Here is a 13,491-nt window from a genome sequence, read left to right as displayed (position 1 = left end):
CCATTTGACGGCGTCGGCATTGTTATATACGGGCCTCTTCCATCTACTCGCGCTGGCAACCGATGGATTGTTGTAGCCGTAGATCATTTGACACGGTATGCTGAAACCGCCGCCTCGCCTGCCGCATCAGAAAAAGACATCGCCTCGTTCATTCGAAACGACTTCGTTCTCCGCCATAGCGCACCTCATGAACTGTTGAGCGACTGGGGCCGCGTATCCCTCTCGGACGTCCTGCAGTCACTCCTATCTGAATGCCAAATTATTAAACACACTACTACTTATCATCCACAGACCAATGGCTTAACATAAGGATTCAACAGAACTCTTGGTGACATGCCATTAACGTATGTTGCATCTGACCACTCCAACTGGGATCTTGTACTTCCGTTCGTCACTCACGCATATAACACTGCCTCTCAAGCCACTACCGGATTCTCACCATTCTTTCTGCTTTACGGCCGCCATCCCTCTAGCACCATTGATATGGTTCTCCCATACCGGCCGGACCCTGCTGAATGCTCACCTGTTTCGGCGGTTGCTCAGCACGCCGAGAAATGTCGACAACTAGCCCGTTCTTTGACGCGTGCTCAACAGTGCCGCCAAAAAGAGCGTCATGACCTCAATCCTCCCCCTCACTCCTTCCCCGTCGACTCACTCGTGTGGCTGTGGGTCCCACCAGTTGCTGCTCCTAGCCTTTCGTCCAAGCTCCTCCCGAAGTACCACGGGCCGTACCGCGTGGTTGCGCAAACCTCACTAGTGAACTACGTGGTCAAACCCTCACCGCCATCTCCCTATCAGCGTCGCCGGGGGCGAGAGACAGTGAACATTGACCGGCTGAAGCATTATTACGATCCGCCCACTTCATCCTAGGTCGCCAGGATGGCTCCTCTTTAATTCCGGGGGTGATTGTGGCGAAGAAGATCGGCAGGCTGAAAAGTCCCCGTTGCCATCCCGTGGCTCGTACCCAGTTCGTTCGCTGGATGCGCCCTACCTGCTGGTGCTGATTTTGTCGCTGCTGCTCTACGAGCTGAATAAACCCCCCTTACTATATATATATATATATATATATATATATATATATATATATATATATATATATATATATATATATTGAAATTCACTACGGCAATCGCTGGGAGATTGGTCTTCGCATTCTATTCGGATATGCGGAGTCCTTCCGAACGTTTACAGCAGCAGACCCACGCGTTATCCTTGTGGGAGTGTTGTGCTCGGGCAGGCAGCTAAGGCATGTAATATCAAACACTACCCTTTGTGTTATCGACGAGATTTTCCCTCCTAATTTGTTTCTTGCCGTATTTGCAATTCTCCATAGTATTTTCCTTGGTTTCCATCCTTGCCATAGAACTTACTATCTCTCTTTCTCTCAATTCCTTAATGATGACTCCTGGTTGCCTATTTACACTTTCAATTACCCTGTATTTGGTCGCCAACCATCTTGACTACTTCCTGCATTTGGTGTCCACAATTTTCAGGTAAAATAGTCTGTGCACTTAGCAGCTCATTTCTTTTCATCCATGTTCCGAAATGTTCCTTCGAAACAAATTTTGATTGGAGCTTCTCTCAGTTCAAAAGAAACCCATCTCATGCAACCCGTCACGGCACCGATCATTTGGGGTTTCAAACAAAGGTTCCAATGACAACTGGCCCACCTACCTTTTGTTAACGTCAAACGTCGACAAGATCTATGATCATAAGCACAAACTTGCATCTAATACCCTTAGCTCTGGCCAGAGCACCATGACCACGATTGCCACCGTGGCGCTCTAGCAGCACGGTGCCAGAACACCATTACCGGTATATAGTTCGTTCCTTCATACCAAGACCGCTCCAGTGTAGGAAATGCATGAAGCTTGAACGCGTACAGAGTGTGTGTACAAACGCGATGTCATGCTCCTATTGCTCCGAGCTTCAAAGAACTGACAGATGCCAAGCCAAAGCTCTGAAGTGCCATAAATATTTTGGACCCTATGATGCTTCCTCCAAAGAATGTCTCCTCATAAAATTAAAAAAATGTAAATTTTGAAGCTAAGGTGACGAACCACACATATAACCTCGAAGCTGCTAAACATCAATCGAAAACGATGCCGACAACGCTCCTGTCGCCTATGTTCATCAAAGACCGCCACAACTACCATGATGCGCATGCCACATCCTTCATCGCTACCTCCTTTGCCACCCAGAACAAGTGTAGTTAATTTCAAGGGCAAGAAATCTAAGGACAGGGAAGATCGAGAGATCGCACCGGCTAATTCATGGCGAAAACTCCAAGGGTGTCATTCATCCTCCGACTTGCAATTTGCTACAACATCGAACTTCCAGTGTGTGCGGACAATATTGAATGCATTACTTGTTCCAGAGAAAGTGCAAGAGCGAGACCAGCAGGTCATCGCCGGCCATACTGCAGTTATTTGTTGGTGCCCTTCGAACAAGAGTGTATGTAGCAAAGGGCATGCTATTCGCTGCAGACAGTGTCAGCTCGAAACGCCTTACAGTACTAGACGTTTTGCATCTAGTGCCTGCAGTCATTCAGCAATCATCGTAACTTGCCTGTTGTCATTAATTGTGAGGGAAGTCGAACGCTTATTATAGTACCAACGGAATGCTAAAGACATCATGTCTCGTATTTCATCCTTACGTCGGTACGTTTTCACAAACCGGCTTCCAACCTAACCTAATGTATAAGGTTCCATTACAATGTGCGGCTCCGAATCCGTCAGCTCCGCCACGTGCAGTGACCACAGCAAAGTAGTCATGTACATTTGCGCGGACTTCACATATGTTCCCCATGTGACGCAGCCTTGAACTAGAACCAATACCTCAAGCCCTCTAGGGGTCCTCTACACAGTTTGACAAACTCCCATCAATTTACATGCCAAAGATATCCTTGCTCATCAGCGCGGAGTCGGCAGAAAAATGCGCCGCCTCACCCACAACTTAGGGGGGATGAAGTAGCCGAGCGGCGCAAGCTACAGGCAGCGGTATTTCTCCACTTAAAAATGCTCAATTCCATGTATCCCACGCGCTACAGTACCAGCTGCCTTGGTTTGGTGGCATCGCCGCCCTAATACATGTAACCTGGAAGTGCACTAAGCGCCCTGATGAGCCAAATAGCAATAACACAGTGGAGCAGTGGGAAGCATAGCTCGCCCATTCCGACTTGGCAGGAGAAAATTCCTTAATTAGCCAGGTCAGGCAGGCAGCAGAGGACAGTAATGGCCTGGAATAAGGGGCTCCGACCACAACTCCTTAATATCTTTTCCTGTAATATAATGTTCTTTTTCTCTCTCTCTCTCTCTCACACACACACATACACACACACACACACACACACACACACACACACACACACACACACACACACACACACATATATATATATATATATATATATATATATCCGTCAGTCCGTCCGCCCGCCCGCCCGTCCGTCCGTCCGTCCGTCCGTCGTTCTGTTTGTCCATCCGTCCGTCCATCCATCAATCCATCCATCCATCCATCCATCCATCCATCCATCCATCCTCTTACGCTGGCCCAGCCTCATGCCCCGACTCTTGTCATTATTTCTCCGACACGCCTTCTACGCCGACCCAGTGACCCAAGTGTCTACGTCGTTGTCGTCATAAGAGTGTTGTCATGCCACCGTCATCACGTTTCTTTTTACCATTGTAATCACTCCACTAACGTCTTGACGTCGTAGTCATACCACCTTCGTCGTTCCATCGCCTTCAATTCTTCTTCTTTACTCTAGCGTAATCACGCGGTCTTTATTCAATCGTGCTTATGCCACCGTTATCATACCATCGTCTTTACACAGTCAATATCACCTATCCGCTGCGAGAACGCAGTCTAAATGCCATCTGGTCATGCCATCGTCGTCGTCGCTCCGGCTTCCTCTTCCAATTCTAGTCATACGATCGTTGTCAAGTCATCGTCGTCATAGAGGCTTCACGACAGTCGTTATTACGTCATTGTCATCATTTGTCATCATACCACGGACATGCCATCGTCGTCATTGTGCCATCGTCATACAGTCGTCTTCATGGATACGTTGTCATACCATCATCGTGATCCTGCCGCTGTCTTTACATCAGCGTTATCCTAACTTCGTTATCTGAATAGCGTCATGCCATCGTCGCCACGTCATGGTTGTAACAAAGTGATCGTCAAATCAGTGTCATCACACCATCGTGTGATAACCACCGGTTATCTACCCTCCTCATTACATGTCCTACCCATGCCCATTTCTTGAAATCAAGAAAAAGAAATGAGCATGGGCAGGACATGTAATGAGGAGGGAAGATAACCGATGGTCATTAAGAGTTACGGATTGGATTCCAAGGGAAGGGAAGCGTAGGAGGGGCGGCAGAAAGTTAGATGGGCGGATGAGATTAAGAAGTTTGCAGGGGCTACATGGCCACAATTAGTACATGAACAGGGTTGTTGGAGAAGTATGGGAGAGGCCTTTGCCCTGCAGTGTGCGTAACCAGGCTGATGATGATGATGACACCGTCGTTGTCACGCTGTCGTTTTACCATCGTCCTCACTTCAGTAATGTCATCCCATGCCGCCATGCCATGGTCAAGCCTCTTACGTCGTGCCACTGACATCAATCTTTCTCCGTCCGTCTATCGCAATACTACTGTCGTAATTCCATCGTGATTACTGGCGTTATTGAGGCTTCGTTATCGGAATGTCATGCCGTCGTTATCACGTCATCGTTGTCACAAAGTCATAGCCCTATCACTGTGATCACACCATCGTCCCCATGCTTCGTTTTACCGTTCTCATCACTTCAATAACGTCGTCCCATTGTCGCTATGCCATCGTCACACCTAGTTCCTTCGTCGTTCCATCCGCCCCAATCGTTATTCGCCATTTGGGTATGTAATAATGTTATAGTGGAAACTTGCTAACTTTAAGACTGCTGGGATGGGAACATCCTTTATAATAATAGTAAGCAGGGCTATTTATTCCTCAAGATTTGTTGGGAAAGTACTCGTTATTCGATCGATTCGTTTGGGTGCTATTCGATCCGTATTGAATTCTGTATCAAAAATCTATATTCGCATACGCCTAACCCGAAACGCGACACATGTTGTTCGTACGTCATAATAATAATAATAATAATAATAATAATAATAATAATAATAATAATAATAATAATAATAATAATAATAATAATAATAATAATAATAATAATAATAATAATAATAATAATAATAATAAAAGACATGGTATTCCAATCCACCATACAGCTGTCGTAGAGCCTCTATCATGGTTCTGCGTAAAACAATCTCGACTTTCTTCTATTTAATCATGGAATTACACATGTCAGTTAGGTTAGGCCGGAATGCGGGTACACAAATGCTCTACCGGATGTGGTTTCTGGCAATCCTGGGGATACTAAAAAGTAGAAAGACACGAGCAGGAAACTAACCGGCTCTTTTCTGAATATTCTTTGCAGTATTCTACTCTAACTGTCACACATCAGCCGCAGGTACTAACTGACAGGTCTTCAGGTATAAAAGTAAACAAATAAAGGAAATGTACGAATGAGGGCTTTAAAATCTCTCTAGGCGCTGGTATCTAGCACTGAATTTTGCAGCGGAAGACGCTTTCGAAGCAACTTCGACCCAGGCAAACTTGTGCCGCCTGTCAGCTCAGCTGGAACCATGCTAGTCTTCGCCGTGACCTTCTGCCTTAGCCTGGCGTCATCCTTCACGGCAGTTCAATCAACCTATGGTCATGACGGCGGTGAGAACACTCTCAGATCTCTTTTTCAAATAGAACTTTGTATGCTACTGTTTGTTCGGTACATTTGTGATTTCATAAAACATGCATATATAGCGTTCCTTTTTGCAGGGCCGACGGCATTTAATAAACGGAGGCATTTAATAAACGGAAGAAATGCCACGCCCCAAATACCATAACAGTACTCTTTGAAATACATGTTACAGGACTTTTCGGACCATACCACCAAGCAACAATTCTTATGACAAAATACTTTGGCATTGTTGTACATGTTAAGACGGTGATTTAGTTATTCGTACATAACAAGTTCAGCATATATTCTTGCATATTCTCGTTTTTATCGACATAGCCGTCGTGAGGCATAACCATACAAGGGTTCCATGACTTGAGCAACATTGTCTGGAAGGACAAAAGCAAAAGTGAAAATTGGCATTTTGTGCAAAGCTTTTCCCGCGTTTCTGCATGGTCGTAGAAAAGCAATTAGATATTGATTGAACTCTTCGTCGAGAGAGGATTATTTTTAGATTTTAGGCTTTACACTTTTCTTATTTATTTATATTTTAAAAATACAAGAGGCGCGACAGCGGCATGCGGGTACAGCTCCAGCACGTTGCAATGAAGTGTATACGTAAAAAGAAGCGACTCAAGTTGCACACATTCATCGGGAGAACATGTTCACAGAGTGATCAGCAAACTACCCGATCAAGAGCGCATCGATTAAAAGCTGCCGCGACTAAACGCACTGGACCGAGTATGCTCAGTGCAGGGTCACGTATTGGTACAACTATTCGAGAGAGGAAAAGCGAGAGGGATGACTGCACAAGTTCTTGACTTGCGAGGGGGTGGCTGCATGACGTTATACCCTCCTAGCTTATTTGCTTCTTCCATGAGCGCTGGCATGCTGATTCTCTAGCTATGCCTTAATCTGGGATAGCGAACGGGGCAGGGGCCGGTCAGGGCGGTGTAGTGGAGAAGATCTGTGCTGTGCTAAAGAACAAATGACGCGAGCCACTTTACGTTACTGGCAATTTAATGACAGAAGAGAGTATGCTTGCTCAAGTTAGCGATAAGACTATATATAGGGCTGTATCACGGTTCAGGGTCAAGGCGCAGACATTTTCTATGCAGACTTGCTATTGACTTACTGTGCAAAGCAAACAAATTCGTTTCTAGAAGATAAGTTCCCAAGATAGCACGTGGCCAGTAAGTAGCTCTGCTTGAGCAATATGCATCCGCTCATGGTAGAGAGGCAAGCGCGCCTGTAAGGTGCCTTATGAATATAAGATGGCGATAATGAATTATTTTTTCCGCAAAATTTGTAGGCAAATAATGTCGAGTGGCACCAATGGGGTAAATTTAACGGCCCATTTATCGATGCTAGCTTCTATCGTGCCATTGCTCCATCACAACTAATTAGCGTAAGCTCTACCAATTACCTTGCTTATTTGCTGGCAACTACAAAGAACAACGCCGAGAAAAATATCGATCGTGAAAAGCACCTTTAGTGTACATAAACCTAAGATATAAAAACTCAATTCTCAGAGGTTCCATGCATAAAAGTCCTGCTGAGACGCCTATAGAAGCAAGGAGCTCTGAGGATGAAAGTCAGCGCTGGCCTACAAAGCCCGAAGACGCCGCTAGGGAGGACAGCGCTTATCCAGACATTCATTCTGCGGACTTCAATGACTTTCCAGGACAATTGACTAAAGTGCGCGAAGAAATGATAAAGGGTGTGAGGAAGGCTGTTGATCGATATGTCGAACGGATGAATAGAGCTTGTGCCAGAGATATTGAATAACCTTCGTACTGGGCTCCGCCGCACACATGTACACAATGCCAAATAAATGCAACTTGCGGATGTTGACCCTCACAGTTACAATAATGCACTCAGGATATTCCGGATGTTCTTTATAGAGATAACAACAAAATAAAGAGTGTAACAACAAATAAAGATAACAACAAATAAAGAGGAAAGCTGAAGTGGTATTTAACATGCAAGACGCATTAACAACGCAACTACGTGTAATTATTGATTGGTTTGCAACCGCTACAGCGGCATATATGTAAGGCGCCCACCCCCATTCTCCTGGACTACGCAATGGGTCGCTTCGGTGCCCTCGGTAGAAGCCCTCGTTGCCAGGCGTGGTGGTGAACCACAGGACAAAAGTACTAGAACGAGAGAATTCAAACAAGAAAAAGAAATAATGCAGGAAGCGAAAAAAAATGAAGCGTGGCTCTGCTATCGCAAACACCAAAAGTCCACTGCTTGCACATATCATTTGAACACGATTTAAAAGGAAGGGTTATATCGGGGGCTCCTATATAGATATATTGGTAAGGAGAAACCGTTTTCCTCCGCAACCACTCTACTATATTTCATGAGACGTGTTGCATTTAAAAGAAAAAGTAAAAAATGTAGCGACCATGGATAACACATTTTTATTTAGGCCATCAGTTTCTTCAGAGAGACTGTTGAAAATTGACAATTTCCGGAAAACAATACTATCAAGTTTACAACTCTGTAACTCAACAACGAACAAGAATATCACGATTTTGTAAATTTCTTGGAATAGTACATTTGAAGCTGGCAAAACTGACGCATAATATTTGGCTCTTACGTGCACCTCAAATATGTGAAGAGGATTTTGCAATACCCATGTAACCTATGTAAGACATTCGCCTAATATATAAATTGATATACCAAATTTATCCGGTTTGAATGTTCCAACAAATCCAGTTTACAAAAACGCTTTATTTGTTTTTGTTGCAAAGCTACGAACTTGTGAATGTTGTTGCTTGTATATTTTTCAAACTTAACAATTTCTGAAAACACCTTTTAAAAAATCTTGGCTTCAACTCAGATCCTTGCGTCCAACAATCGCTAGAATTTAACTTTATCTCTAAAATGCAACAACTTTCATTAAAATCACCCCTGTGGTTCTCTCAGAAAAACGTTTCTGTGTTTTAGATGCATTTGAATACGAGGCATTGAAGCAGAACCCGAGCAAAAGCTTCCTCTTGAAATGTGTGGGGGACTTGACTGCGGTTGGAAGGCATTCATGTTTCCCTTGCGATTTAATAATTCACATTTGGACACGGTAATGTTATGCTAGCCCAAAGATGCCATTTACCATAACCATACTTTATCCTCGGTAGTACTTGCGCGTTCCCACCACGCCTCCCATATGAGTGCACATGTCGAGTAGGTATAGAGCAAATAACTTGGCCGCTGTTTCACATGACACGGGTGTACGGCAGAAGTGCACCGGCCGTGGTAACATCTTTCAGTTGTGCTCGCCGAAGTCAAATGTACAAGCACACTAGCAAAAGGTTTCCTTCAACGATGTGCCTTGCTCTGGCACCTTAGTCAACGGTGAGCTTTAGAGGGGAACTGTTAGTCTCTAATTAGTCGGGATTTTCGGAGGGGTCGTCCGCAACGAAAAAAAGTAGAAGAAGAAAAAGCTTCAGCGAATGAAGCGAAATTGCGTACAATATTTGATATCACCCATACAACATTGCATCACAGCATTCGTTTTTATAAAGAACAAGCACAAGACAAGCAGGCAAACTGGATTGTCGATAGGGAACTCCTTATACCATGGTAAAAGCAGCGCAAGAATAACGGCAACATAGGAAAAAGAAATACACAGGACCTAGAACCTGAGTGCTACATATATATATATATATATATATATATATATATATATATATATATATATATTGAGTGTACGCGCAAATAAACTATATATAAAGTACATGAAAAAAGAATTTTTTTCGCAACCTCCACATGGCCAGAGGGAAGGGGCAGGACAGCATGGCTATCCTCTCCACCAACACTATATAAACCTTTATTCGCCCCAACGTTCTCGCCTGCTGGTGTGTGCATCTCAAAGAGACGGCATTTTTGGCGAGAGCACACCACACGTTGCATCAGCGCTTTCTGACAAGCGGGGAAAAATTCCGACCATCACGATAACAGGTGAAAGAACCAAAGAAAGTTTTCGTTTTAAACGTCCATTCAACGCTATAGGCGGAGGCACGACAAGCACCAAAGCTGGTCGACATTCAACACATGCATGTTGAGACGGCGATCATGGGCCGGCGTGAACATAAATTTTTAGTGGTACAGATGGCCAAGATAACGAGGTGAAACTAGTCTCAATTTGGAAAGCTATCACTTCATAACAGCCACAGGCTCTTTCAGCTTCTCCGGCCAGCATTCGGGTTAACCCTGTGTTTGTGTATTGCTTATCTCTTGCTGATGTTAAATTTTTGCGCATATTTACATGTTGGATAGCTTGTACAGTATACGTATTTTCTTCGTGTTCTGTTCCTTTCGCTGGCTGTAGAAACCTATTACACGTCTATGCTTGAATGCTCCCATGCATTAATTTCAAAATTAATATCATTTTTTACATAAGACGTGTGAAGTTCTCGGGAACGATGTATTTGTGGATACGCTGGCATACAAAGGGCCCTTTGCCCACCTACACTGATTGCAAACGTTGCACTAGCTCTTGCTACGTTTCTAAAATTAGATTTTTTTTAATATTCAACATTTCTCTGGTTAGTTACTGGAAGTTACATAGAGGAAGTTAATGCTTTCAGTTCATCTACAGAGCAATCGTACATCTCAGTTTAAGTATTTCAATAAACATATTATATGGTGTAATAACAATATATTTTCCTGCCTTTAGGGACAAGACTTCTCTGTATAATAGCAGAACTGCCTGTTACAAAAAGGATCTTACAAAAAGGAGAAAAAGGAAAGAACATGGTCAACTGAACAATGACCAGCAAGTCTACTTCAGGAGAAATGTTCGCGCAAATATCATATACTACCATGTAATGACCTGTTATGGGAAAATGGTAGCGTATTCTCCTATAAACGAGCCCTGACACGTATTTTAATATTGTGTAAAAACTATCACACGCTTCTCGTACTCAAAAAGTGACATTTACTAAGTCTGAATTTTTCGAGACAAGAAACATCTTAATTCCATGCCAAAGTACTCCTCAAAATGCCGGACTTGCCTTTATCTACATTATCGTGATATCATAATACAGCAAAATTTGTTGACATTGTAGTGCGAGGAGCTGTGGTGCTCTTTCGCGCAAAAAATGTACAAGAGCATGTGCGCACTACTTCTGTCTGAGCTTGCATGTGACAGGCGCCGAGATCGCAGGAACAGTGGAACGATAGTGTATCGTCACTTCAAGACGCATCCTGCGCCTGGGTTGCGGAACCGAAATTTGTTTGCTCAAATAAGTAATATAGTAATTTTTAAAAGTACTTTCGACGCTTGCCAGCGTTACTTCTTTTTATCATTTAGAGAGCTTGTACAAGCGTAACACAGAATATATGACGCATCGAACATATCACAATAGCACTATTTTAAATCTATGTCATAGGAATGCTTGCACTGTAATTCCGAGCAGTCAAGATGCGAAGCACACAAGCACAGTCCTGTGGATAAAATATTTGGCACTTGTGGAGTTCAAGAACACAATTTAGTTATTCATCAATAAAAGGTAGAAGATATAGTTGCATACAATTGTTTTTCTAGATATAGCCATTGTGAGACCTACCCACATGAAGGATACTTGATTTGAGCAACATTTAAAAAGGGAATAATAGCAAAAGTTAAAGTTAAAATTTTGTTCATAGTGCGTCGTACGTTTCTTTGTGGGTATGGAAAGCAGGTAGCCATTCATTTAAGATTTCGCCGTAAGAGCCTTATTTGCACATTGTCAATATTAAATTAATAATGATTCGGTTAAAATTACTTTTTTACTTACATTGCAAATAAACCACAGATGCGACAGCAGTGCGTCCCTGCAGCACTCGCACGTTGCGATTATGTGTTTACGTTACAAGAAGCGGCCAGGGTTGCGCAAATTTATTTGGAGAACGTGTGCACAGAGTCATTAGTCAAGCACTCCGACATGAGCGCATCGAATAAAAGCTACTGTGAACGAAACACACTGGTGCGAGTGCGCTGAACACAAGGTCACCTGTTGGGCCGACTTGAGGAGAAAGCAAAAGTGAGGGAGAGGACTTCACAAATAGTCATATTGCGAAGGAATGGCTACGTTGCGTAACGTACCTTCCTAGTTTATTTCCCTCCTTCTGGTGCACTGGCGTGTTGTCGCTCTGTCTGTGCCTTAATCTGGACCACCGAACGTAACCTGGGCTGGTGTAGCAGAGTAGCGATGTGCTGTGCTGACGAACATATGAGAGCCAATTTTTGTTAGCGGGTAGTTTAATATGACCGAAGAGAATATGTTTTCTCGAGTTGGCGATAAGCCTATAAGGCTACCTCACGGCTCAGGACAAAGAGGCAGACATTTTTTTTACGCAGCCTTCTTATTGGCTGCCGGCACAAGGCAAACCATACTAGTTTCTGGAAGATGAATTTCCAAGATAGCACCTCACTTCGAGCATTTCTGCATCCGCTCATAGCATAGAGGCAAACAAGCTTATAAGGCTGCTTAAGAAGGTATGACGGCGACCATGGATGATTATTCTCAATATTCATAGGTAAATAATTTTGAATGGCTCCGTTGGGGTGAATTTAAGCGAGCCATTTATAGAAGATAGTTTCCTTCTTGCCAGTGCAGTAACACAACTAATTAGCGTAAGCTCTATCGATTGCCTTGTTTATTTGTTTTCAACCACAGACAAAATGCAAAGAAAAATATCGATCGTGAAAAGCACCTTTAGTGTACATAAACTTAATATATAAAAACTCAATTGTTACAGGTTCCATGCATGAAAGTCCTGCTGAGGTGCCTGTAGAAGCAATTGACCCTTATACTGGAAGTCCACGCTGGCCTACAAAGTCCGAAGACGCTACCAGGGATGACAGTGCCGCCTCCAGGGCCGCGTATGAAGACATCGGCTCTAACCCGGGCTTCCCAGAATACGACCTTACACCATCTAGTGAACAGCTGTATAGTAACCAAGCAGACATTTTTGAACTAACAAGAGTCGCAATGAAACTTAAACAGGAGCTGGAAGACATGCACAATAGAGCTCGACAACTCTAATGGAAGTGGGACGCTTCCGCCAGAGAAGTTCAATAACCTTCGCCCTGGCCTCTACCACAAACGTGTAGACAATGCCAAATAAATGCAACTTGCGGATGCTAATCCCTGCAGCTATTCTCGTGCACTCACGATATGCCGCGTGTTCTTTATAGAGCTAAGAACAAAATAAAGTGTGATAGAAAAGGATTAGGTTACGCCAACGCGGATTCCTAAAGCAAAGCTGAAGTGGCATTCAAAATGGAATATGGTGCGCGCATCAACAACGCAACATGTCATTTTAGGTTGCTCTTTAACCGCTACAGCGGCATCTACCTAAGGCACCCACCCCTCTGCCCCTGGACCACGCATCGGGTTGCTTTGGTACCCTTGGTAGGAGCCCTTCTTTTCAGGCGTGGTGGTGAACCACGGGACAAAAGTACTAGAACGAGATAACTCAAACAAGAAAAATAAATAATACAGCAAGCTTGATAAAAATTATGCAGATCCAACGCACTGGGTGAATCGATGTGATCGAAGCTTTCCATGCAGGGTGCTTTTATTGACAATAATTAGCGCTGATGTAGACGGCTAAAGCTTAATTTCTTCAAAGTTTAGTCGTTAAACGTTCAACGTTACCTTACGTGCACCAGCGCTGTTTGTTTGCGTAGTACACAGCGCACGCAGGGAGAT

General features: G+C 43.7%; 1 protein-coding gene across 1 annotated transcript; it reads left to right on the top strand.

The window, feature by feature from the left end:
* The first annotated feature begins 5,639 nt into the window (after nt 1-5,639).
* On the top strand, nt 5,640-12,822 carry LOC142570343 (uncharacterized). The gene is made up of 2 exons (XM_075678731.1): nt 5,640-5,775; nt 12,536-12,822. The coding sequence occupies exons 1-2, from the start codon at nt 5,694-5,696 to the stop codon at nt 12,820-12,822; spliced, it is 369 nt and encodes a 122-aa protein (XP_075534846.1). The 5' UTR covers nt 5,640-5,693.
* The last annotated feature ends 669 nt before the right edge of the window (nt 12,823-13,491 follow it).

This window comes from Dermacentor variabilis, chromosome 2 (genome assembly GCF_050947875.1).
Source record: "Dermacentor variabilis isolate Ectoservices chromosome 2, ASM5094787v1, whole genome shotgun sequence".
NCBI classification, from domain to species: domain Eukaryota; kingdom Metazoa; phylum Arthropoda; class Arachnida; order Ixodida; family Ixodidae; genus Dermacentor; species Dermacentor variabilis.
The sequence above is the reverse complement of the archived record's forward strand: the minus strand, read 5'-3'. Positions and strand labels throughout refer to the sequence as shown.

Excerpts from the sequence above, each read along its gene's own strand:
- LOC142570343 (XM_075678731.1), top strand. The coding sequence starts at position 5,694 with ATGCTAGTCTTCGCCGTGACCTTCTGCCTTAGCCTGGCGTCATCCTTC. Across the intron at positions 5,776-12,535 it reads AACCTATGGTCATGACGGCG|GTTCCATGCATGAAAGTCCT; the intron begins GTGAGAACACTC and ends CAATTGTTACAG.